Below are 27870 nucleotides of genomic sequence, written 5' to 3'. Positions count from 1 at the left end.
TAGAAAAAGAAAGGGCAAATGTTTAAAAAGAATAAAACAAGCAATAGGTTAGGCAGTTTTACTTCTTCTCTGTAAAAGTAAGTTAAGACATTTTTGCTTATTAGCAAGGTTAGTTTAAGAAAACTTTCTAGCTATTATGACTACAAAAGTGATTCAGTATTAGCATTATACCAAAATGACAGATGCAAATGCCAGTAGGGAGAACATTCTGAACAGTTTAAAGGACTCTAAAAATGCAAAGCATTATGTTGAATTTTCTCATTAAACCCCGAATAGCTGTGACATCCCACCTGTAGTCAACATTCTATCATCCATGTTCAAAACAGACATGGTTTTAAAAACACAGAAACAAATCTTCACTCAATTCCTGAGGAGGGAAGGAAGGGAAAAAAGGCGGGAGGGAAGGGGAGAGAGAGAGAGAGAAAGAGAAAAGAAAGGGACACTCAGGTCACTGAGCAGATTAAGGCGATATGATAAAGTTCATACACTTTATTCATAAGGATGTTCCTGGGCTCACATTTACTTATATTTTAGGCATGACTTTCATGAGCGTGATTATCTAGTCTCCCGGCTCAAGGTGTCCTGGAGGCAGCAGGTCACCAAGGAGACGCACACTGGCAGCATCCGAAAGGGTCAGCCAGCAGCCCAAGAGTTGATGAAGTAGACAGAAAACTCTGAAAAGTTGAGACCGGAACTCTAACACATAGCCCTGCACTCCACAGGCTCTATTACAGTCCTCTAGAATAATTTATGATTGAGTCATCATGACAAGATCAAATTAGAATGTTCTATTTAATAAAACAGAGAAATATATATACATTTTCAAAGATGCTCACCAAAAATAGTTCAAATGAACCTATTTTTATACATATGAACTTTGTAACCAGAACAACTCATTTCCTTAATGTTCAAGATGGATAGTTAACATTTTATTGTACATTGGTTATGTCCTAATTTTAATCTCAAGCTATCTGTCCCTCCTGCCCCTCACTGACCAGGGAGTCACACTCAGGAAACACAGTGTCATTATGCTAATACTGCCTTAAGCTTAACAAAATTAGGTAGATAAATTTACTACCACCTCCCCAAAATAAAAGCACCCCTTGCTACTTCAGGCCCAAATATATGACTCCTGAGTAATCTATGCCACTGCCTGCTGCCAATCATAGGCAATATATGTTAGTATACATGCTGACCAAATTTAAATCCAATTTTAGCAGACCATATAAGAAGACATCCTTCTAATCTAACAGTCTGAACTTTTTGTGACTCAATTTATCTTTGAATCCCTTGAGTCAGAATCTCAAGAAATCACCCAGTAAAGCTGAACTTTTGAACCTAGAAGAGAAAGACAATAGACAGACTGGGACCTAGAATATGGAGCAAGAACCTATGTAGGGGACATTTTGCATGACTTTTTTCACCAATGTTAACAATGAAAAAATCAGGGTAACCAAAGCCAGATCAAACTTGAGATAAGAATTCTTTTTTTTTTTCCTAATTTTATTTTATTTTTAAACTTTACATAATTGTATTAGTTTTGCCAAATATCAAAATGAATCCGCCACAGGTATACATGTGTTCCCCATCCCGAACCCTCCTCCCTCCTCCCTCCCCATACCATCCCTCTGGGCCGTCCCAGTGCACCAGCCCCAAGCATCCAGCATCATGCATCGAACCTGGACTGGCAACTCGTTTCCTACATGATATTTTACATGTTTCAATGCCATTCTCCCAAATCTTCCTACCCTCTCCCTCTCCCACAGAGTCCATAAGACTGTTCTATACATCAGTGTCTCTTTTGCTGTCTCGTACACCAGGTTATTGTTACCATCTTTCTAAATTCCATATATATGCGTTAGTATACTGTATTTATGTTTTTCCTTCTGGCTTACTTCACTCTGTATAATAGGCTCCAGTTTCATCCACCTCATTAGAACTGCTTCAAATGTATTCTTTTTAATGGCTGAGTAATACTCCATTGTGTATATGTACCACAGCTTTCTTATCCATTCATCTGCTGATGGACATCTAGGTTGCTTCCATGTCTTGGCTGTTATAAACAGTGCTGCGATGAACATTGGGGTACACGTGTCTCTTTGCCTTCTGGTTTCCTCAGTGTGTATGCCCAGCAGTGGGACTGCTGGATCATCTATTTCCAGTTTTTTAAGGAATCTCCACACTGTTCTCCATAGTGGCTGTACTAGTTTGTATTCCCACCAACAGTGTAAGAGGGTTCCCTTTTCTCCACACCCTCTCCAGTATTTATTATTTGTAGACTTTTGGATCGCAGCCATTCTGACTGGTGTGAAATGGTACCTCATAGTGGTTTTGATTTGCATTTCTCTGATAATGAGTGATGTTGAGCATCTTTTCATGTGTTTGTTAGCCATCTGTATGTCTTCTTTGGAGAAATGTCTATTTAGTTCTTTGGCCCATTTTTTGATTGGGTCGTTTATTTTTCTGGAGTTGAGCTGTAGGAGTTGCTTGTATATTTTTGAGATTAGTTGTTTGTCGGTTGCTTCATTTGCTATTATTTTCTCCCATTCTGAAGGCTGTCTTTTCACCTTGCTAATAGTTTCCTTTGATGTGCAGAAGCTTTTAAGGTTAATTAGGTCCCATTTGCTTATTTTTGCTTTTATTTCCAATATTCTGGGAGGTGGGTCATAGAGGATCCTGCTGTGATGTATGTCGGAGAGTGTTTTGCCTATGTTCTCCTCTAGGAGTTTTATAGTTTCTGGTCTTACGTTTAGATCTTTAATCCATTTTGAGTTTATTTTTGTGTATGGTGTTAGAAAGTGGTCTAGTTTCATTCTTTTACAAGTGGTTGACCAGATTTCCCAGCACCACTTGTTAAAGAGATTGTCTTTAATCCATTCTATATTCTTGCCTCCTTTGTCAAAGATAAGGTGTCCATATGTGCGTGGATTTATCTCTGGGCTTTCTATTTTGTTCCATTGATCTATATTTCTGTCTTTGTGCCAGTACCATACTGTCTTGATAACTGTGGCTTTGTAGTAGAGCCTGAAGTCAGGTAGGTTGATTCCTCCAGTTCCATTCTTCTTTCTCAAGATCGCTTTGGCTATTCGAGGTTTTTTGTATTTCCATACAAATTGTGAAATTATTTGTTCTAGCTCTGTGAAGAATACTGTTGGTAGCTTGATAGGGATTGCATTGAATCTATAAATTGCTTTGGGTAGTATATTCATTTTCACTATATTGATTCTTCCAATCCATGAACATGGTATATTTCTCCATCTATTAGTGTCCTCTTTGATTTCTTTCACCAGTGTTTTATAGTTTTCTATATATAGGTCTTTAGTTTCTTTAGGTAGATATATTCCTAAGTATTTTATTCTTTCCGTTGCAATGGTGAATGGAATTGTTTCCTTAATTTCTCTTTCTGTTTTCTCATTATTAGTGTATAGGAATGCAAGGGATTTCTGTGTGTTGATTTTATATCCTGCAACTTTACTATAGTCATTGATTATTCTGCTATACTAATGGTCAAGGTTTCTAGACAGCCTCAGTACTTGAAGTAAAAGTGAAAAAGAATAAAAGAAGGAGATGCGTTCAAACACCAGGGGACCACCATCCATTTGGGGATACAATGTCAAATTTTAACATTTTTAGGAGGAAAGAACCCTATGGAGAAAAGCTTTGCAAAGCCATTCATAAAAAGCCACAGTCAGTGTTATAGGTTGGAGAAAGAGAGTGTATCAGTCAGGATAATGCTACAGCGATGAACAAACTCCCAAATCCAAAGCTTAAAACAACAAAGGGCTCTTTCTTTCTCATGCCACATGTCCACTGTGGGGGCTGCTGGGGTTCTTCATCACTCCAGGATGTAGGCTCACAGAAAGCTATTATCTGGTCGATGGAGTTCTTAGTGACAAAATGAAACAGCAAATGTTCACATATGTTCGCCTCTAGAAGCTCCACCTGGATGGCTTTTAAGGGAGAAAAAAGTATAACCCCCAAAGGGAGGGGTTTCAAATACTGGTGCTCTGAAATGCAGTCGCTACAGGCAGTATGGTAAAAATGTCGGAGATAGGGGCTTTTCAAACTTCAGCAGACATAAGAATTCTGTGGAGACCTTATTAACTGGGCCCACCCAGTTGCCCTAATTCACTAATCCTGGATGGAGCCCCAAAATCCTTACATGCAGCCATATCTCGTTTTGTACTTCACTTGATTGCACTTGCAGATGTTGCTTTTTTCTTTTTTCTTTTTTTTCACAAACTGAAAGTGTGTGGCAACCCTGCCTCTAGCAAGTCTATTGCAATCATTTTTCCCCACAGCATTTGCTCACTTCATGTCTCTTTGAACATTTTGGTAATTTTCAGTTTAGTTCAGTTGCTCAGTCGTGTCCGACTCAGTCATGTCTGGACTGCAGCATGCCAGGCTTCCCTGCCCATCACCAACTCCTGGAGTTTACTCAAACTCATGTTCATTGAGTCAGTGATGCCATCCAACCATCACATCCTCTGTTGTCCCCTTCTCCTCCTGTCTTCAATCTTTCCCAGCATCAGGGTGTTTTCCAATGAGTCAACTCTTTGCATGAGGTGGACAAAGTATTAGAGCTTCAATTTCAGCATCAGTCCTTCCAATGAATATTCAGGACTGATTACTTTTAGGATGGACTTGTTGGATCTCCTTGCAGTCCAAGGGACTCGCAAGAGTCTTCTCCAACACCACAGTTTGAAAGCATCAATGCTTTGGCACTCAGCTTTCTTTATAGTCCAATTCTCACATCCATACATGACTACTGGAAAAACCATAGCCTTGACTAGACAGACTTTGTTGACAAAGTAATGTCTCTGCTTTTTAATATGCTATATAGGTTGGTTATAACTTTTCTTTCGAGGAGCAAGCATCTTTTAATTTCATGGCCGCAGTCACCAACTGCAGTGATTTTGGAGCCCCAAAAAATAAAGTCTGACACTGTTTCCACTGTTTCCCCATCTATTTCCCATGAAGTGATGGGACTGGATGCCATGATCTTCGTTTTCTGAATGTTGAGCTTTAAGCCAACTTTTTCACTCTCCTCTTTCACTTTCATCAAGAGGCTCTTTAGTTCTTCTTCACTTTCTGCCATAAGGGTGGTGTCATCTGCATATCTGAGGTTATTGATATTTCTCCCAGCAATCTTGATTCCAGCTTGTGGTTCTTCCAGCCCAGCATTTCTCATGATGTACTCTGCATGTAAGTTAAATAAGCAGGGTGACAATATACAGCCTTGATGTACTCCTTTCCCTATTTGGAACCAGTCTGTTGTTCCATGTCTAGTTCTCACAATATTTCAAACTTTGTCGTTATTAGTATATTTGTTCTGGTTATCTGTGACCAATGATCTTTGATGTTACTACAAAAGGACTATGATTCCTTGAAGACTCAGATGACAGTTAGTATCCTTTAACAAAAAAGTATTGTGCATTTCTAACAAGTTCTTAGGTGATGCTGATGTTACTGGTCCATTGGCCATACTTTGAGTAGGAATGATACCTATATTGCTGGGAAGCACCCATCCAAACAGAGATTATGTGTCCCAGCCTCACCCTTGTATCTAGATGGGGCCAAATAACTGATTCTCACCAAAGAAATATTAGCAAAAGTGATGTGTGTCATCCCTTGAATTAAAACAGCTAAAAAGCAAGTGCCTTTTCCTCCCACTTCCTCCTCCCATATGCTTTCTACATCTTGACGCCTGAGGCAACATAATAGCTCATGTTTGAAGTCAAAGCCTTCATCAGCCTGAGCCACCTTCCCCACTGACAAGAAGCACCTACATCAACATCACCTAAGAATTTGTTAGAAATGTACATTCTTTTTTTTTCAGTTTAAAAATAGGGTTTTTGTTAAAGATGACTATAGGAAAAAATGATTCTATCATGTGAAGCCATGAAATATAGAGGTTTGTTTTTTACAGCAGGTTGTATTACCTTACCTAACATTGGGAAGACTGGGAAGAAGGTCAAGAGAATCTTGACCCTCCATCCAATACTTATCATTTTTCTCTCCTTAAGTTATATGAGAAATCCTTCTGCCTCCTTAACTTCTGCAAATGTCACCTGCTTTGATTCTCCTTTGTTATATCTGTTTTCTTCTCTAACTCACTGTGATAATAGAAAAAGTAAAATGGATTAGGATTATAGGGTATAAAAACTCTGAATCATTTTAATTTCTGCATAAGGTACTAGCTATAATTCACTTATTTATACTTTATTCATTCAACAAAACCTTACTCAACATTTACTTCAGTTCAGTTCAGTTGCTAAGTCATGTCCAACTCTTTGCGACCCCATGGACTGCAGCATGCCAGGCCTCCCTGTTCATCACCAACTCCTGGAGCTTGCTCAAACTCATCTCCATTGAGTCAGTGATGCCATCCAACCATTGCATCCTCTGACATCCCCTTCTCCTCCTGCCTTCAATCTTTCCCAGCATCAGGTGGGAAAAGTACCTTATTGGAAAAGCAGTTCTTCCCATCAGGTGGCCAAAGTATTGGAGTTAGCTTCAGCATCAGTCCTTCCAATGAATATTCAGGATTGATCTCCTTTAGGATTGACTGGTTTGATCTCCTTTCAGTCCAAGGGACTCTTCAGAGTCTTCTCCAACACCACAGTTCAAAAGCATCAATTCTTTGGTGCTCAGTTTTCTTTATGGTCCAACTCTCACGTCCACATATGACTACTGAAAAAAATTGAACTTTGATTAGACAGACCTTTGTTGGAAAAGTAATGTCTCTGTTTTTTACTATGCTGTCTAGTTTTGTCATAGCTTTTGTTCCAAGGAGCAAGCGTCTTTTAATTTCATCTGCAGTGATTTTGGAGCCCCCCAAAATAAAGTCTGTCACTGTTTCCATTGTATCCCCATCTATGGGACTGGATGCCATGATCTTAGTTTTTTGAATGTTGAGTTGTAAGACAGCTTTTTCACTCTCTTTTGCTTTCATCAAGAGGCTCTTTAGTTCCTTACATATGGTAAAAACAGCTTACCTACATATGCTTCCTTGCTGCTGCTGCTACTGCTCTGCCTCCAAAATTAGCCTGGGCAACACCTTTGGCCCCTCCCATAATCAGAGCAGATAACAAAAATTAGAAGTTGCTTTTTCCCACTGAGTCCAGAGAAAGCCTCAGAATTCTTCACAGCAGGGTGTCCAAATAACCATGACCAATAAATCCATAATGGTGGTTTTACCATGAAGGAAAAAAAGCAATATGTATCCAAGTCATTTCTATTTGTGCCATTTGTATCAATAAATGGGATTTTTCCAAAGATGTTGCAAAAGGTTTGGTCTCCCGTGGTCACTCATTTCAATCTACTTCTGTTTTCCTGAGTAATGGAAGCTGTAAAGACCAAACTACTTTGGCAGCTAAGTTTCCACTAAACAGATACACTAGCACAAAACTTGAAATCAGCAATGTAAGATAGCAGCCTTCTATGAAGAGACTGGGCCTTCTGGTGTTTGGTTCTCCTGAGGCAGCTGTGAAGAAGGTTCTATAGGACAGAACCTTGCATCAGAGGCATAGCACAGCCAGTATCTATGGCAGTGGAGTTTCTCTTAATAAGTCCCTGGTACGGTTGGGCAATTCCTCGGGCCACGTTGTTCCTGAACGAGCAGGACATACAGTTGGTTCCACCTGTAGATCCAGGCAAGAGGGGCTCCTGCTCTGGGACCAACACGTTAGAGGCTCTTTCTCTGGCTTTCCTCTGGCCACCTTCCCTCATCAAAAAAATAAAATAAAAAAGGGCAAAAAGCACACACACAAAAACCTCTGAGAGAGAAGTATGTGGCCCAATAGGACATACTTAACTGGAACTCTAACCCCAGACTGTGTCCATGGACCCAGATCCCTTACCCAGATAGCCCTGAGCTTACTTCTGGGGACTCTCTAGCCTGGGACTGCTCTCCTAGGAGTGGGACACACTACCTGTGACGACACTTATACGTCTGAAGGGGCCACAGGGTGGCTTGTTGCCAGGGGGATACACAGATCTTGGACACGTGGGCGATAGCATCCACACACATGCAGATGCGGGCCCCTTGCAGCCCAGAACGGAGCCAGAAATGAGAAGAGGACTGGGAACCCTTGTTGGGGGCTGGAGCCCTGCTTTTTCCAGGTCACTACGCTTCGGTGAGCAAACCAAAGGAGCCTGAGCATTCTAGTCAATCTTAACTTTCCTATGTCATTTCGAAGGTAAATTTCTCAAGATGGAAACATAGCACGTATTTTATTTAACAGTTTGAAGCTTCTATTTAACTTTTAAGTATTCAGATAGGTTATGTGAGTACTTATTTGTACTCTTGCCCCCAGATCCCACAAATTCTAAGGACTACTTAGTTCTTTAGCCTCTGATGCATTCTATAAGCTATTTGATGCTCTAAATCCCTTTCTGCCTACACTACTCAGAGTTCATTTTGTTCTCTCAAACCAAGAATCCTGGTAGTTACACTTCCCTAGATGTTTGGAAACGGGTTGTAGTTTCCTGTTCTTGTGGATAAGTCTACATGAAGCACAAGAATATGGTTTTCTTTCAGTGTCAAACACAGCTTCTGTTTGTTGTGACTCTTCCTGATCCCAAGGCTCTGCAGTATAGTAGAGAGAGTATTCATGGTTGAATGATAGCATGGGTTGGAGACTCAACTCTAACACTTAACAGGTCCGTGCTTTGAACAAGCCATTTTTAACCTCTCTAAACCCTAATTTCTCAACCAACAATCAAATATGATAGTGTGTATACATACACTTCATTGAATAGGTCTATGCAGATGTAAATTGCCGTTTCTAATGTTGGAACCAAAGAAAAGAGTTAATAATAGCTGACTCCAGAGGTACATTCCCTGTGGTATATGCTCAGATGTCCTTTTTCTTTTGTTTACTTCAAAAACCTCTGCTCCAATCACTTCCCTCTGGAGAACCAATTCCATTGTCCTAACTTATGACTCCACTGGAAATATTTCTAGAAAGTCATTCAAATGTTTCCATTTTCCAATTCCATTTTGGTACTTCAAGTTCTGACTTCTTATGTTGCAGGAAACCATTTTCTCACTTGCTTGCTATTTAAACTCTTCAACACTTGTCAAGCATTATTATGTCATACTCACCCTACTTGGGGATTTAATGACACACTCCATCCACTTCAGGACATATTCATTTTCTGGAGTATCCAATGACATGATCTGCAATAGCAGAGATAAGGATTCAAGCATTTAAGTTCCTCTTGAGTTTTCTTGATTTTCTGAATCTTAAGGAATCTTTTAGAGTTCGTCCTACAGCAATGCAAGTTTAAAGAGCTTTCACAACCTGATGTATTTCCTTTTCATTATGTTTTTCAGATTAAGAAACTACTATAATGCTAGCAGGAAGATAAGCTTTCTGTGGCTTGTAAACTTGGAAAAGGGAACATATCAAAAGTCATTTTTTGCCATATTTCAATTAAATACCTAAAAATCTATGATGATATGAGCAGGAACCGCATTAGATAATTTCTATTTTTGAAAGATTTTTTCTAGTTTCTAATGGTCAATCCCATAAAGCTCTCTGCACCGAAAAGTAATTGGTTGGAATTGTGGAATCATTGAGACATGGCATTGAATAGCTGAAGCTATATACAACCTCTGCGGAGAAGGCAATGGCACCCCACTCCAGTACTCTTGCCTAGAAAATCCCATGGATGGAGGAGCCTGGTAGGCTGCAGTCCATGGGGTCGCTAGGAGTCGGACACGACTGAGTGACTTCAGTTTCACTTTCACTTTCATGCACTGGAGAAGGAAATGGCAACCCACTCCAGTGTTCTTGCCTGGAGAATCCCAGGGATGGGGGAGCCAGGTGGGCTGCCGTCTATGGGGTCGCACAGAGTCGGACACGACTGAAGTGACTTAGCATAGCATATACAACCTCTGAGAAAGTGCTTTACATTCTGTAAACAATCGTTATACCTATAGGTTTTTGGGAGCTTAGGCATGTTGGCTCTATTCCTTGTCTTTCTTCAGCTCAGCTCTCTATTAGAGAGGAAGACTGAGCCGTGCAGCTTCCTGTTTTTCAGAATCCTATATCAGCTGTCTCTGGCAGAATTTTGTTTGACAAAGGAAGATAGTGTAAGGAGTCTGAACAGTCTCCTCCTGTCTCTGTACCGGAGGCAGTGTCTTAGCAGTTGCCTCTCCTTTGCGGCAAAAACTCCTTGGTCCCGTTGCTTGACAGGTTCCTTTAGTTCTACCTGCCATTTGATGACCCTTTAGCCAATAATACTGCTGAATGTTTCATCTTTCCAGCCTACAGATGATAGTGGTTTTCTGCTGTTTATCTCTGGATTACCTTATCATCCCATCTATGGTTCTTAGACATTTCATAATCTGTGCAATAATTTCCCTGAATTAACTTAACTCTGTGGAAAAATCATAAAATGATTTTTACTTTCCTGGTTAGACTCTGGTTGATAATATAATTCATTTAATTTTGAAACAATGCACATAACTATTACTGCACCAATAGAAATGTTAACTAATGTGCATACCCTAAGTCACCTTACAGACTTCAGGACATTACAGGAAGTGAAACATGAACTGCAGAAAAAATGCCCCAGTAAGAAAAGACCAATGGGATTAGAAGCATCAATGGAATTTAGAAACTTGATGGTCATTTTTTTTCCTCCAGCTGAAATAATATCTAGGTGAGTAGTAAATGCAATAACAGTTACTGACTTGTTTAAAATTCGGACATTAGGACTTCCCTGGTCGTCCAGTGGTTAAGAATCTGCCTGGCAATGCCGGCGACACAGGTTCAGTCACTGGTCAGGGAACTAAGACCCCACACACCAGAGCAATTAAGCCTGAGCTGCAACTACTGTTGGCAGTTGAGCCTGTATGTCACAACTAGAGTCCATGTGCCACAACAAAAGAGCCGACATGATGCAAGAAAGATCCCATGAGCTGCAACGAAGACCTGCTGATGCAGCCAAATAAACATTTATAAATAAATAAATGAAATTCTCACCTTGGGCTGGTAGGTTTAAAATCTAGTATAGATTGCATTAAGATATTAAAAAACAAAAAAAAAACTGTTGATTGCAAACAGTTCAGGGTAACACCTGAAAAACTTATGTCTGGTTTGTTAACAAAACAGATGTCTAGTATGATATAAACCAACATCATGGAAGTATTTACTTTCATTTTCATCTCTTTCTTTCATTTAATCATTGAATATGTACCATGAGACATCTACCTGGACTATAAATATACCCCTGAATAAGGAAGGAAAAATATCCCTTAGTTGTGTGGAGCTTATCACCTGAGGGGTAAAGGCAGTGACTGAACCAGTATCAAACAAAAGTTAAAAACCTCCATAGAAAAAATAGCCAATCCACACTTAGATTTTTTTTCTAAATAATCTGTCCATCTTAAGTCCTAAAAGGAAAAAGAAGATGGTTTTCTTACTTTCTGAAATATAGTAGTATATAGGGGTACTCAATGTGATGTTTGGCAACTTTTGATTGAATTCAGGCTCTTTACTTTCTGATTGCCAAATTATCATGTTTTTCAAGAATCCCTCATAAAGGCTTTCTGAAGTAATTTTAAGAATAGGGAATTGTGTTGAGAACAGAGATATTTAAGTTTGGAGAAAGGGATTAAATGAATAACTCTGCCTCAGTTTCATTTTATTTTTGATTTTCAGCAATTGACCATGATATGCTTGTGGATTCATTGTTTTTGTTGTTGTTATTGCTTTTTACCAAATTTGGGGAGGTCATTGATTACTTATATATATTTTTCTTCCTTATTCAGTCTCTCTACTTTTGTGACTCCATTATACTTTCAGTAGACCAGTTTATATGGTCCCATGAGTCACTAAGAAAATATCATTAAAAAAATCTTTTTTGTCTCTGTTCTTCAGATTGGATAATTTCTATTTTTATATCTTCAAGTTCACTGACTTTTTCCTCCATTATCTAACCTATTAATACAATCCAATAAATTTTTAAATTTTAGATAGTATAATTGTTAGTTCTAGAGTTCTACTTGGTTTTCATTGTTTCCATTTTTCTGATGAGATTTACTATTGTATATGCATCTTTTATTTAAATCCTAAAATATACTTATAACAGCTAATTTAAAAGCAGTATCTGCTGATTCCAACATCTGAGTGCCCTGGGATCTGTTTCTTTTGGTTGCTTCAATTTCATGATTTCTAGAAAACACCCTGATGCTGGGAAAGATTGAGGGCCGGAGGAGAAGGGGACGACAGAGGATGAGATGGCTGGATGGCATCACTGACTCAATGGACATGAGTTTGGGTAGACTCTGGAAGTTGGTGATGGACAGGGAGGCCTGGCATGCTGCAATTCATGGGGTCGCAAACAGCTGGACACAACTGAGCAACTGAACTGAACTGAACTGAGTCACATTTTTATATTTCTTCATATATCTAGTATTTTTATTTCATGCAAGACATTTAAGATAATACATTATAGTGAGTTTGATTGTATTATTTTCCTAAAAAGGCTGGTAAATTTTGTCCTGGCAGTCAGTAAATCTTCTCCTTTATGAAAATAAATGCTTTTATGATAAACTTCCTTTTATTCCTTTAAATACATCTGATCAACTCTTGCTACCACAAAAACTATCACTATATAGTTAAGGGGGAAAAAGCCTGTACAAGTGCTCAACAATTCAGAAGTCATGGGTATTAAAGTTTGAAGTCCACTTCATCTTTTTATTTCAAGGGCACTTCTATGTGGAGACCCACTGTCAATAACTGCATATATCCTATTTTGTATTACTTATAAAGATCATATTCTGTAAGAAACTAATATAGATCTTTTTTAAGTGTAGTCTTCTAAAATTAACTTGTAAAAACATCTTAGCTTTCAAAAATATGATATTAAACAATTCCAGGGAAGGGGTCCTATCAACTTCATGCAAGAATGAATTAGCAGAAATAAGAATAGTAAACTTGGAGGTAAAGGAAACAAAGCTACTTGGTAATCACTGTTTGGATAAAATATACATGTCCTTTTCCAGTTTGAGCCAAAGATGAAAAACCAATTATTTAATAGTATATTTGTTGTTGTTTTAACAAGAACATGTTTGTTGTAAAATTTTTTTTAATACTTAAAAAAATTTAAATTTCTAAAAATTCTTTTAGTCTTCTCAGAGATAAATACCTGAATATATTAAGGTATGTCCTTCAAGCTTTGATATGTAAGTATACATATATATGTGCCTGTAGGTGTGCATGTGTATGTATATGTTGGGTAAAAATCACGTGTGTACATATAATAAAATGGGACTGGTGCTCTCGATATAATGTTTTATCTTATATATGTCACCAAAAACATTCCCAGGGATCAAACCCAAGTCTCCTGCATTGCAGGCAGATTCTTTACCATCTTAGCCACCAGGGAAGCCCAAGAATACTGGAATGGGTGACCTATTCCTTCTCCAAGGGATCTTCTCAACCCAGGAATCAAACAGGGGTCTCCTGCATTGCAGGCAGATTCTTTACCAGCTGAACTACCAGGGAAGCCCATCATTTTTTTTTAGTCTTCTCAGAGATAAGAACCTGAATATATTGATATATTTCCTTCAAGTTTTGGTATGTAGGTACACATACATATGTGTAGGTGTGCACATGCATGTATGTGTTGGGTAAAAATCACACACTCACACACACACATACATATATATATATAAAATAAAATAGGATTGATGCTCTCAATATAATGTTTTATCTTATATATGCCGTCAATGAGGTTGCATAGAGTTGGACACGACTGAAGCGACTTAGCAGCAGCAGCAGCAGCAGCATGTCACTAAAAACATTACATGACCTTTTCCATATCATTAAGTGATTTTTGAAAAATGTGATCTTTAGATGACCAACAGGCACATGAAAAGATACTCATTACCCATTATTAGAGGGATGCAAATCAAAACCACAGTGAGATATAAGTTCACACTGGTCAGAATGGCCTTCATCAAAAAATCTACAAATAATAAATGCTGGAGAAGGTGTGGAGAAAAGGAAACTCTCATACACTGTTGGTGGGCATGTAAATTTATGGAGGTTCCTTGAAAAACTAAAAATAGAACAAACATATGATCCAACAATCCCATTCCTGGGTATGTATTCAGAAAAACCAAAACCTATAATTCAACAGATACATGCACCCCAATATTCATGCTGCTGCTCAGTCGCTTCAGTCATGTCCGACTCTGTGCGACCCCATAGACAGCAGCCCACCAGGCTCCCCTGTCCCTAGGATTCTCCAGGTAAGAAAAGTGGAGTGGGTTGCCATTTCCTTCTCCAATGCATGAAGGTGAAAAGTGAAAGTGAAGTCGCTCAGTCGTGTCTGACTCTGAGCGACCCCATGGACTGCAGCCTACCGGGCTCCTCCATCCATTGGATTTTCCAGGCAAGAGTACTGGAGTGGGGTGCCAGCAGCACTATTTACGATAGCCAACACATGGAAACCCAAGTTCCCATCAACAGATGATTGGCTTAAGAAGATGTGAGATGGAATATTACTAAGCCATAAAAAGAATGAAATATTGCCCATTTGCAGCAACATGGACAGACCTAGAGATTATTATGCTTAGTGAAGTAAGACAAATACTCTGTGATATCACTTATATGTGAAATCTAAAAAATAATACAAGTGAATCTATATATAAAACAAAAACACAGTCATAGAAATAGAAAAACATGGTTACCAAAGGGGAAAAGGAGTGGGAGAGAGACAAATAGAGAGTATAGGATTAACAGATACAACAATTTACATAAAATAAATAAGCAGCAAGCACACAGAGGATTATATTCTGTATCTTATAATAACCTATAATGAAATATAAACAGGAAAAATAACTTAAACACTATTCTGTACACCTGAAACTAACAAAATATTGTTAATCAACTATACTTCAATAAAAAATTATAATTTTTGTACCTAACATGTTATTACATGGATAATTTACTCATCCATCCCCCTATTATAAGAGATTATGTTGTTTCCAATTTTTTATTATTGAATAAATTAAATAATCATTCCCATATATAACTATTTCCTTAAAATATATTTCTGAAATGGAAATGGTGAGGTGATGGGTGTGAATAGATGTAATATGGCAGAACATTATACCAGTGTACTAGAGAGACAAAAGCTTGAAACAAAAAATGGTTTTAGTTAGCATTGTTTATAAAACTGAGTTGAAAGGGGGATATGCTAAGGTAGCAGGCTTTTATAAAACAGTTGCCCTGCATTTGCAACAGTCATTGGAAAATGGGAGCTTACACTGAACCCTTGGGGAACAGAATTCTTTGTAGTGTGTGCTGCAGAGCACCCATCGTGTGGCATTTTAACAGGCACTGCACGAAGAAGTGTTCTGATGTGCAGGGATTTGAGGAAATGCAGACTTAAAGCCAAACAAGATTTTTGCTATTATGTTTTACTGCAGGACTTCCTAGAACATTATAATGTTCCTATATGCTCCTTAACACACCAAACACAGACTATAACATGAGACATTTCCCAAACCTATTTGATCACAAAATCTTTGGTTCACTATGTATCGAGAGAAAAGTGTTTTGTGGAACTCCAGATTGAGCAAAAGTACTTGAACAGAATTGAGGAAAAGTGCATTATAGTCAAGGGCCATGGAAAAACCATATCAGATCAAGTTAAATTAGGTTAAATGGTTTTATGGCAAGCCTTGCAGGACTTGAAATTTTTCTTTCGATTTAAATTCTTTATGTCTTTTAAAATGCTGAATAACCTATATATACACCCTTCTTTTGTCGATGCATGCTGCTGCTGCTGCTAAGTCGCTTCAGTCGTGTCCGACTCTGTGCAACCCCATAGACAGCAGCCCACCAGGCTCCCCTATCCCTGGGATTGTCGATGCATAGCTCTATACAAAAGTTAATATTTGGTAGGCTGTGAACTTTATCTCACTATGACATATTTTGTGGAAGCCATATAATACAGTGACAAAATCCCAGCTGAGGAATTGGGACAGAGTGTTGGCTCTGCAGCTACCTAGCTTTGTGACCTTAGAAAATTCACTTTGCTTGGCACACGTGCAAAATGAATGACTGTTACATGACTAACTTGAACTAGAAGGTCAGAAACCTTCAATTGTTCGCACCTGGTATCATTCACTGACTTCAGGAAGATGCACATAGCCTTTCTCTCTGTGATTGGTCTCATCCTAGGCTGTGATGGTAATCTTATTTTCTATTTAAGATCCACAGCATGTTTAATAATGACACTGTATTATAAAGACATAAACCAAGAGAAAAATATAGTTATTCAATTTCCTATCAATAAAAAAAATAAAAACAAAAGCACTTCTTTTCCACTTTTTGCCTTCACAGACATTTGTGCCTCAGAGATCAGGGACCTTGTCCACTTAAATTTTCTGTATTATTTTGTAGTCTCAGGTTGGTCAATGGTTTATTTGTCCTTAGAGTAGAGATATTTAACCTTGAGTTAGCAGGCTTTGAGGGGTCCCTGAACCCCATGAAATTGTGCAGAACATTTTCTTTTATATGTGGGAACATTCATCTTTCTGGGGATACACTCTACACCTTTCAACAGATTCTCAAATGGCAGCTTTGAAAAAGTTGAAAAGTATTGCTTATAGATTTATTCAGGTTTTAAAGAGGTATATGAAGGGGGAAAAAGGCACAAATTAATGCTTGAGTTGAAAACACTGATCTAAGTTATTGCTAATTTAGAATGTGTGGGAGTAGAAACCTCAGGGTATAGAAATCAGCATGATTGCAAAAAGGGAAAAAAAAAAAAAGGCTGTTTAGAAACATTTCCCCCCTTTCTTTCCTTCCTCAGGCTCCACTCACTGTATGGAAAAAAAAAAAAAAACTGTAGGAAAAATGTCTTAATTATATGTTATAAAAACAACTATTAACCACATAAAAATGCCATCATTGGCAAAAATGGAGATTAAAAATATTTACCCATTTAGCAGGGTTAATGTTCTTAGAAGCCCTAAAAAGAAGCATTTCTGTAGGACTGTCCAGTGCCAGCAAAGTGACTAGGACATAGTCCACTGATATTAGTCCTTTATGAAAAGGATTCCTAAGAAAGCCTACCTGTAGGATAATTTGGCAATGTTTAATCTGCTGCTGCTGCTGCTAAGTCACTTCAGTCATGTCCGACTCTGTGCAACCCCATAGATGCAGCCCACCAGGTTCCCCTATCCCTGGGATTCTCCAGGCAAGAACACTGGAGTGGGTTGCCATTTCCTTCTCCAATGCATGAAAGTGAAAAGTGAAAGTGAAGTCTCTCAGTCATGTCCGACTCAGCGACTCCATGGACTGCAGCCTTCCAGGCTCCTCCATCCATGGGATTTTCCAGGCAAAAGTACTAGAGTAGGGTGCCATTGCCTTCTCCAAATTTTTAACCTAATCCTGACTAATTCAGTCATCCACTGTCTTCTGCATGTTCTTGGACTTCAGATCTCAATTTATTAATATCTGTTCTAGATTAAAATTACACATATATCTCCATGCACCTTTGAATATCATCATTCTGTGACAGTGATGATGATAAAAATGTGGACAATGATGAATACAGCTAATATTGATCCAGTATTTAGTATGTGCCTCATAGAAAACTTTTAAGGTTGTGACTATTATTAACATGTTTACAGACAAGGAAACTAAATTGTAGAAAGATTAAGTAATTTATCCTGGGTCACAGAGCTAAGTGATGCCGAAAGCAGGATTCAAAGTCAAACAGTCCTATTCTAGAGCTTATTATGCTGTTTGGGCTCTAATATGTAACTCAGGAATTTGGTCACATACCGCTCATTTTTCATCATCCCAGTTTTTTCCATGATGTTCTCCCTCAGCTCTCCCACCCATAATGTCCCCAAATTAACTCCAGATTCAACTACCAGAAACTGCCAGCATTTTTCCCATGGTCAAAAGGTATGGTCATCTCAGTTCATGACATAGAACTTTGATGGACCTTGACTGTCATACTCCTTGCTGGACTGCTGCTGCTGCTGCTAAGTCACTTCAGTCGTGTCCGACTCTGTGTGACTCCACAGACAGCAGCCCACTAGGCTCCTCTGTCCCTGGGATTCTCCAGGCAAGAACACTGGAGTGGGTTGCCATTTCCTTCTCCAATGCACGCATGCATGCTAAGTCACTTCAGTCATGTCCAACTCTGTGCGACCCCATGGACAGCAGCCTACCAGGCTTCTGTGTCCAAGGGATTCTCCAGGCAAGAATACTGGAGTGGGTTGCCATTTCCTTCTCCCCTTGCTGGACAATTGTGCCTAATCTAGTCTTTCATAACCAAATTAGAAGCTGAAGCATTTATGTTGCAAAGGTCCTATCAAAGTTGGAGTTAAACTCTGAACAGTCACATTTTACTGATTACATGTAGAAGACTGAGTGTCCTGGGCTGGCCAGAAACAGACTGTACATTGTACAAGGCTGTTTCCCAAACTTTGGCTATTTACATAATCCTTCATGATTTCTTTCAGTCCTGTGCTATCTCCACTAGTATTTATGTAATATTTTGACTTAAATATACTCATTTTAGTTAAATAAATATATTTATAAATGAAAGTTTATTTCATCACATTAAACTGAAAACCAGTATCACTTAACTTAAATAGAGGACAATTCAAAAAGCAAATGGGCTATGCTGAGTTGCTCAGTTGTGTCCAACTTTTTGCAACCCCATTGACTACAGCCCACCAGGCTCCTCTGTCCATGGGGATTCTCCAGGCAAGAATACTGGAGTGGGTTGCCGTGCCCTCCTCCAGGGATCTTCCCAACCCAGGGATTGAACCCAGATCTCCTACACTACCGGTGGATTCTTCACCATCTGAGCCACCAGGGAAAAGCAAATACAACAAAACAATACCACGTTGTTAAATTCTACCTGGATTTCATATATAATTTAAAATTTTCTGCTAGTATATCTAAAAAATTAAAATAAAGAGAAGAAATTAATTTTTAGTGTTTTACTTAAATGCACATATCCAAAATACTATTTCAACACTTATAATCAATATAAAACTTGTTTCTGAGATTTTTTATGCTCTTTTATATCTGGCATGTATTTTACACTTACAGCATGTCCCAATTCATACCAGCCACATATCAGGTATCAACAGTCACACAAGGCTAGTGGCTACAGTACTGTGAAACACAGAAGCCTTATACTGCACACTTCAGGAAATACAGGCTAGAATCAGGATGCCTGAGGTTCAGGACCTTTGGTGGTTAACATGGTTATGACCCATAGCAGCCAGTTAGCCTTTCCAGACCTTGGTTTCCATGACTTGAAAATAAGAGGATTTTACTGATTGTTCTTGTGGTTTCAAGCTGTCCTGCTCTACTATGACTGTTATTTGCTTTTTTTTTCCCGTTGAAGCTGTGTTTAAAGCTTTATTACTACCTCTTAGAAATCTTCAAACAGCAGAACACACCATTGCCCTCCAAAGAGTACACATTATTGGTGAATGTTGCCACAGGAGAGCAGATACAGGGATAGTTTACATCTAAAGGTTACGATGTCTGAGAGCAGCCTCCAAAGGAGAAGTAAAACACATCAAGAGTCAGTGTTCATCTATTTATTTGTTCATTAATTAACTAATTAATCATTCCATTAATAAAGAGTCATTGAGCCAGGTTTTTATCAGGTCTGTGCCAGGTGTCGGACATAAAAAGCTGAGTAAGATGTGGTTTCATCAGTGGGAGAATGGGTTGGGAGGAGTTTGATGAGATGAGTACTGTTGACTGAATCCCAGAAAGAGTTTCAGGAGCACAGAAGCAGGACTCCGAACCCGATCTGGGATTCCCTAGATACAGTAACATTTAAATGACCTCTTGAAGAATGAATCGAAGGTAGCCAGGAAATGAGCAAGAGAAGTTTTCGGGTAGAGGAAAAGGTGCAAAGGCCTAAGACAAGAGGCATCTATGGGAAACTTGTAGAAACTGTCACCAGATCTCAAGGTGAGAAAATGATTGGAGAGAAAGTAATTAGGGTGTAGATCACAAAGGTCTTGGATGATATTTAAGGATTTTGACTACATCCTGAGATCAGAGAAGCACTAGAGACTATATATGGGAGCAGATAGAAGTGCACAGTAATATTTGCACTGATTCACATCTCTGTGGCTACAAATCAGAGAAAGAATGAGAGAGAGCCAAAGCTGAACGATAAAAGGGGGCTGTTAGGAGTGTACTTCAGCCATCGAAGCTGATAGAAGGAAATCTATTAAAGAAATTTTAGGATGCAGAATTCATAAACTGGAGAGAAGAGGTAGAATTAATGATATTCCAGGTTCTGGCTTAGATAATGGTGACATTTCCTAAAATGGAAACCAATGGAAGGGGAACCAGTGTGTTTACAACTTTCTTGACTTGGATTCTGACATCTTTTGTATAAGTTCTGTAAACTACCAAAGCAGTCCTGGGTAGGCCTTGGAAAGTATCATGTAAATAACTGGATGATTCACTTAGGTGACGAGTTATACATGTTTGTGTATGTGTTAGTTGCTTAGTCATGTCTGACTTTTTGTGACTCCATGGACTGCAGCCTACAAGTCTCCTCCATCCATGGAATCTTCCAGGCAAGAGTACTGGAGTGGGTTGCCATTTCCTTCTCCTTTATACATGTTTCAGTTCAGTTCAGTAGCTCAGTCATGTCCGCCTCTTTGCGACCCCATGAATCGCAGCACGCCAGGCCTCCCTGTCCATCACCATCTCCTGGAGTTCACTCAGACTCACGTCCATCGAGTCAGTGATGCCATCCAGCCATCTCATCCTCTGTCGTCCCCTTCTCCTCCTGCTCCCAATCCCTCCCAGCATCAGAGTCTTTTCCAATGAGTCAACTCTTCGCATGAGGTGGCCAAAGTACTGGAGTTTCAGCTTTAGCATCATTCCTTCCAAAGAAATCCCAGGGCTGATCTCGTTTATTTCCCATTAATTGATAAGGAAACAAATGGATCATAAAACATTAATATGAAGCTTTACTTTATAGTTTAAAGTTATCATTTTTTTTCATAGAGACTTTGAAGCATACTGAGAACAAGATAAAATAACTTCTCTGAGCTATCCTTGAAGTATCCTCCTCTACTGTAATTTTGCCTCTAGAGTTTATGGATTATAAAGGAGCAAGTTGTTGTTTTTTTTTTTTTATTTCTTTCTTTCTCTTAGCCAGCCAAGATGAGGATTGAGATCTTCATCAGAGCTTGAAGAGAGTCAGAAAGGGCCAAGTGCAGGTCTGCAGAGCCCTATGAAGGCATTCCGCTATTTATCCCCAAAGTGTGGCACTGGCTGCTTTGTATGGGTGTCAACCCATGCTGTTGTTTACAGACCTCATTGCAAAGACAAATTAGAAAAAGATGTTAAATAAATGAGATAGCAATCATCAAAATGATTACACAATGAAAAAGCAGAGATTTGAAAAGTATGGTCAACAAAAGGAAAGAACATACAAACCAAATAAAACATGAGAGAGGGTCAGGAAGTTCTCTAAGTCTGAAAAAATGAAAATGATTTTAAAAAATCCTGAGTGATAATTAATTAAAAATATGTTAAGGTATTACTTCTTAAGGAAGTTCTACAAGTAAAGGCCACCAAAGGATCACCCCAGGCAGATATTCTTAGAGTCATCGTCAGCTGATTCTTCTTCCAGGCAAGTACTACTACTAATATTATTATTAGGGAATCAGAGAAAGTAACTGATTCCCTAACTGGGGCATTTCATTAGATCAAAACCACAAACATGGCAGTCTTACATCCACTTGAAATCAGAAAATTTTTGTCAAAATTAAAATGACAAGACACACCACACAGCATGTCATTTATTTGAGGGGCAATTTCGCCAAATAAAAATCTACTGTTGCTGTAATAAAAATTTCTTGGCTATTTTCAAAACAGAGATTGGAAATGACTTCCTCTTGACAGCTGTTCACACACACTAATTTTTGGTCACCCTGGTCCGAAGGAAATCTCGCAGTTAAAAAGACCAAGTAAGTCACTGCTCTCAAGTGTTTTCAATTCTGTTCAATTCAATGGAGAGTGAAGCTGTTTGGGGGGGAAATGCTTGTCTTTCCAAATTTAGTGTTCTGAAAACATATTGTTGTGGTTAGTGAGCATTACACGAGCCATCTAAATTTAGCAAACATTTTCATTCCCTTGCCCAAGCCCACCCACAACAGTGGATGAAACTGTGATTTCTTCCACACTCATCTGGGTAATGTAAACCCCTCGGCTTCTACAAAGCTTGATGAGCAAGAAAGCTGAATACAGAAATGTCACAAAAATATGTAACCTCTGGACCTAAGGAAGGGGTGGGAGTGGGGGCAACTCAGACTCCATTGACTAATTCAAGTTGGATTTTAAACTATTTCTCACTTTATCCATGTCAGGTCTCCTTTATTTGCCCAGACAGCACCTGGAAAGATGCCTAATTAGAGGAAGCCAGCTCACTGTATATCTGAGGACCTGGACCTCAGCACTCGCCTTGGCTCACCTCTGAGCTGAAGGCCAGTCCACGACATCACAGCTCCACTCCATGTTAATGACACTGAGTGCAGTCAGGCTTTATTAAAGGTTCAAAATGTATAGGCTTAAAGTGGAGCTTGGATAAAAGAGGTTGCATGGAAACTGCCTTATACAGTATAAGACTGCAGCAAAGGAGAAAATTCTCCTTCTACAATGCCATACATAGTAGGCTATCAGCAACTGATGATTGCATAAATAAACTGTGGCCATCTCTAGACGAAAAGCTGCATCTATGAACCAGAATCAAATTTGCACAACAATTTTTCTCAAACTTTACTGCTTAAGCTCAGCAAAACAATGTGAGGTGGGGATAAAAAGGATTATCTAAGATTAGGGAAAAACCAGCTCATTGAAAGAAATTCTTTGAAGTCCTATCTCCTCTCTTTAAAGTTCATGTAAATTTTAAAGTCTATATTGTTTTATATAAATATTTACCTTATGGCTTCAGGCACCACCTTGACAAATAGTTGAGGAACACAACAATCAATCTATCATTCTCTCTGAACTTGTTAACCAAAGAAAAGTTTAGGAAAAGTCTTTGGGAATGACTTATACCTAATTTGAATTTACATACCCCCAATGTTTGTAAAAATTATATATAAAATTATTTTACTTTATTTTTGGCATTTCATTCAGTAGATACATTTTGATGTTTTCAAAGATTAGTAAAGATTTTATACCATAATATACTGAAAACTGTATTAATGAGAGAAAATATATACCAAGTAACTCTGTATTAACCACTTGATATGTATGTGACACTAATATAGTATTGAATTAGATATCATAAAAATAGCCAACTAATATTTCACTATATGTGATATGAAGACAAATGATTGTAAAAAAAAAAAAAACCTTGAAATTTGTATACACTGCTTAATAATAACACCTTCTGCAAATACGAGTATATTATCTAAAAATTTTCTTCAAAAGGATGAAAATAGTTTCTTTTTCCCTTTCTTATAGCAGCTGCTATAGGTAAAAGGGAATTAACTTCCTAAGAAACACCTAGAGTAACAGGCAAATTTGGCCTTGGAATACGGAATGAAGCAGGGCAAAGGCTCATAAAGTTTTGCCAAGAGAACACACTGGTCATAGCAAACACCCTCGTCCAACAACACAAGAGAAGACTCTACACATGGACAACACCACATGGTCAACACCGAAATCAGATTGGTTATATTCTTTGCAGCCAAAGATGGAGAAGCTCTATACAGTCATCAAAAACAAGACTGGGAGCTGACTGTGGCTCAGATCATGAACTCCTTATTGCCAAATTCAGACTTAAATTGAAGAAAGTAGGGAAAACCACTAGACCATTCAGGTATGACCTAAATCAAATTCCTTATGATTATACAATGGAAGTGAGAAATAGATTTAAAGGACTAGATCTGAGAGTGCCTGATGAACTATGGACGGAGGTTCGTGACATTATACAGGAGACAGGGATCAATACTGTCCCCATGGAAAAGAAATGCAAAAAAGCAAAATGGCTGTCTCAGGAGGCCTTACAAATAGCTCTGAAAAGAGAAGCAAAAAGCAAAGGAGAAAAGAAAAGATATAAGCATCTGAATGCAGAGTTCCAAAGAATAGCAAGGAGAGATAAGAAAGTCTTCCTCAGCGATCAATTCAAAGAAATAGAGGAAAACAACAGAATGGGAAAGACTAGAGATCTCTTCAACAAAATTAGAGATACCAAGGGAACATTTCATGCAATGATGGGCTCGATAAACGACAGAAATGGTATGGACCTAACAGAAGCAGAATATTAAGAAAAGGTGGCAAGAATACACAGAAGAACTATACAAAAAAGAGCTTCACGGCCCAGATAATCACGATTGTGTGATCACTGACCTAGAGCCAGACGTCCTGGAATGTGAAATCAAGTGGGCCTTAGAAAGCATCACTATGAACAAAGCTAGTGGAGGTGATGGAATTCCAGTTGAGCTATTTCAAATCCTGGAAGATGATGGTGTGAAAGTGCTACACTCAATATGCCAGCAAATTTGGAAAACTCAGCAGTGGCCACAGGACTGGAAAAGGTCAGTTTTCATTCCAATCCCAAAGAAAGGCAATGCCAAAGAATGCTCAAACTACTGCACAATTGTACTCATCTCACACGCTAGTAAAGTAATGCTCAAAATTCTCCAAGCCAGGCTTCAGCAATACGTGAACTGTGAACTTCTGGATGTTCAAGCTGGTTTTAGAAAAGGCAGAGGAACAAGAGATCAAATTGGATCATTTGATCTGGATCAAATGATCCAATCATTTTTCTGGATCATTGAAAAAGCAAGAGAGTTCCAGAAAAACATCTATTTCTGCTTTATTGACTATGCCAAAGCCTTTGACTGTGTGGATCACAATAAACTGGAAAATTCTGAAAGAGATGGGAATACCAGACCACCGGATCTGCCTCTTGAGAAACCTATATGCAGGTCAGGAAGCAACAGTTAGAACTGGACATGGAACAACAGACTGGTTCCAAATATGAAAAGGAGTACATCAAGGCTGTATATTGTCACCCTGCTTATTTAACCTATATGCAGATTACATCATGAGAAATGCTGGGCTGGAAGAAGCACAAGCTGGAATCAAGATTACTGGAAGAAATATAAACAACCTTAGATATGTGGATGACACCATCCTTATGGCAGAAAGTGAAGAGGAACTAAAAAGCCTCTTGATGAAAGTGAAAGAGGAGAGTAAAAAAGTTGGCTTAAAGCTCAACATTCAGAAAATGAAGATCATGGCATCTGGTCCCATCACTTCATGGGAAATAGATGGGGAAACAGTGGAAACAGTGTCAGACTTTATTTTTTTGGGCTCCAAAAATCACTGCATATGGTGACTGCAGCCATGAAATTAAAAGATGCTTACTCCTTGGAAGGAAAGTTATGACCAACCTAGATAGCATATTCAAACGCAGAGACATTACTTTGCCAACAAAGGTCCATCTAGTCAAGGCTATGGTTTTTCCAGTGGTCATGTATGGATGTGAGAGTTGGACTGTGAAGAAAGCTGAGCACCAAAGAATTGATGCTTTTGAACTGTGGTGTTGGAGAAGACTCTTGAGAGTCCTTTGGACTGCAAGGAGATCCAACCAGTCCATCCTAAAGGAGATCAGTCCTTTGTGTTCATTGGAAGGATTGATGCTAAAGCTGAAACTCCAATACTTTGGCCACCTCATGCCAAGAGTTGAATCATTGGAAAAGACCCTGATGCTGGGAAGGATTGGGGGCAGGAGGAGAAGGGGACGACAGAGGATGAGATGGCTGGATGGCATCACCGCCTTGACGGACATGAGTTTCACTGAACTCCAGGAGTTAGTTGGTGATGGACAGGGAAGCCTGGCGTGCTGCAATTCATAGGGTTGGAAAGAGTCGGACATGACTGAGCAACTGAACTGAACTGAGTCCTAGTGCCTTGAAACTAATCCATACTTACATCATAAGTACTGAGTGCTAATACTGAGTATACCTTCAATTTTCTGTTCTAGTTCTGACTTGTAGGCAAGCGTGATAAACACTAAAACAAGTAAATTAAATTTCTGTTATTCAACTATGTTATGCTTTATTAGTGTTACCCTAAACTTTTGGCTGAAGCTAGTTTCTTCCAAAAAAAGGTATGTATGTTGTGTGCTAAGTCACTTCAGTCACGTCTGACTCTTTGAGACCCTATGGACCCACCAGGCTCCTCTGTCCATGGGATTCTCCAGGCAAGAATACTGGGTTGAGTTGCCATGCCCTCCTCCAGGGGATCTTCCCAACCTGGGGATTGAACACACATCTCTTGCGTCTCCTACCTTGGAAGGCAGGTTCTTTACGGAATAGCCCCATTGGTTATTCTATAACAATACCCTAAGTATTGTGACTTTCATAGAGCATGTTCACCGGGAAGCAAAAGAGATTTATCAGGTAGTACTCTCAACACACATGAGGGAGTGAAGGAAGCAGAAGGGGGCAGGAAAGAAGTCAAACTACTAAGTGGTCACAGTGAAGGCCCAATTGATCCTACTGGGAGCTTTGCAGCAGGTATGACCCCGCAGAGTTGTCCCAAATCAGGGTAGGGGCAGACTTTTATATCCCCTGTTGCCCAGGGGACAGAACCTTGGGAGTGGCAGCTCCCTTCAAGTTGGGGCTAGTCTCCCAGGAGGCCCCAGCCATGAGCTATCAGTTACCACCACAGAGCAGACAGGAGAATTAGTGCTTCAGTCCTGAGACAGGTTGGGATGTGAAATCAGGCCTTGACACCGGTGACAGCTATAGCAACCTCTGTTCAGTCTCTAGGGATTTGAGAGGAAGTCAGCTACTTTCTCCTAGAAGGCAGACACAGTAGTAGTTATCTTACTGTCCCAGTGCCTTAACACAATTTTTGACACCCAGAAAATGCTCAATGAAATTTTGCTGACCAGCATTCCCCTGAAGATGTGAGTCAGGTTTCTGTTTTACCTGACACTAAACTCTGAAGACAAGAAATCTTGGGTCCTCAAATTGTGAAGGCAGGATGAAGTCTCTTCTGAAGAAGACAGGAATTGTGGGCAAAGGATAATTTCCAGATGATGTTAGAGAATGCTCTATACACTATATACATATGGCAGAAACTCACTTAAATGGATTTCTTTATATTTTATTGTAACTATGATCAATAAGGATCAGCTCACTGTTTCAACAGATTTCAATAAGTTGTATGTTTGGTGAGGAAGAATCTGGCAAGGTGAAATCTTAAATACGATTGAATCATTTTTTATTCAATTGTATTGATTCAAAAATGATTCAAATCATTTTTTGAATAAGTGATTTAATTCATTCTGCTTATATTTGATGTGTATCTATTGTGTATCAGGCCTGATACATAACAACAAATAACATTATGGCTCTTTCACAATTTAGCACAAACTAATGATTATAGAAAATCAGGTAAGAATTTTGTTTTGAAAAACTACAGGAGCCATGTCCAGTATGGAACAGCAAGTGTCATTAAAAACATGAATCATCATTAATATCTTTAATGTGTAAAACTCTCTTTCAGTGGAGAATCATGTTAAAAGAAAAAAAGTCTAATTTCTCCAGTACATGTGGACCTCCTAGCTTAGGAAGATTAGAACTGAAAAAAATTTATGAAACATTCTAAGAATTTTTTACTATTGAGAACTTTTGTCCTTGGCCATCTCCAAGACCACACTCCTTTTTATAACTTCCATCCTCCCCTGCTTGTGAGCTAGGGTATGTCAGTGAATACCAAAAACAGAAGAGAAAATTAGTCCCAAATATGACTGAACATGATCGTCAGAGCTTTGCAGACTGAATGAGGCCAAAGCACA

The 27870-nt window shown here is 38.9% G+C and overlaps 1 protein-coding gene across 2 annotated transcripts in view; it reads right to left on the bottom strand.

Moving 5' to 3' along the window:
* The window catches only part of METTL15 (methyltransferase 15, mitochondrial 12S rRNA N4-cytidine), a 367997-nt gene that overhangs the window by 89326 nt on the left and 250801 nt on the right, over window positions 1–27870 (bottom strand). Inside the window, exon 6 of one of the 2 annotated variants that reach the window (XM_061380999.1) lies at window positions 9110–9184. The exons of the other annotated variant lie outside the window; for it this stretch is intronic. Coding sequence (XP_061236983.1) covers window positions 9156–9184 — 29 coding nt within the window. The 3' untranslated portion in view covers window positions 9110–9155. The remainder of the gene's footprint in view (window positions 1–9109; window positions 9185–27870) is intronic. 2 annotated transcript variants of the gene reach the window in all.

This window comes from Bos javanicus, chromosome 15 (assembly GCF_032452875.1).
Source record: "Bos javanicus breed banteng chromosome 15, ARS-OSU_banteng_1.0, whole genome shotgun sequence".
NCBI classification, from domain to species: Eukaryota; Metazoa; Chordata; class Mammalia; order Artiodactyla; family Bovidae; genus Bos; species Bos javanicus.
Note: the sequence above shows the minus strand (reverse complement) of the source record. Positions and strands in the feature narration are given on the sequence as shown.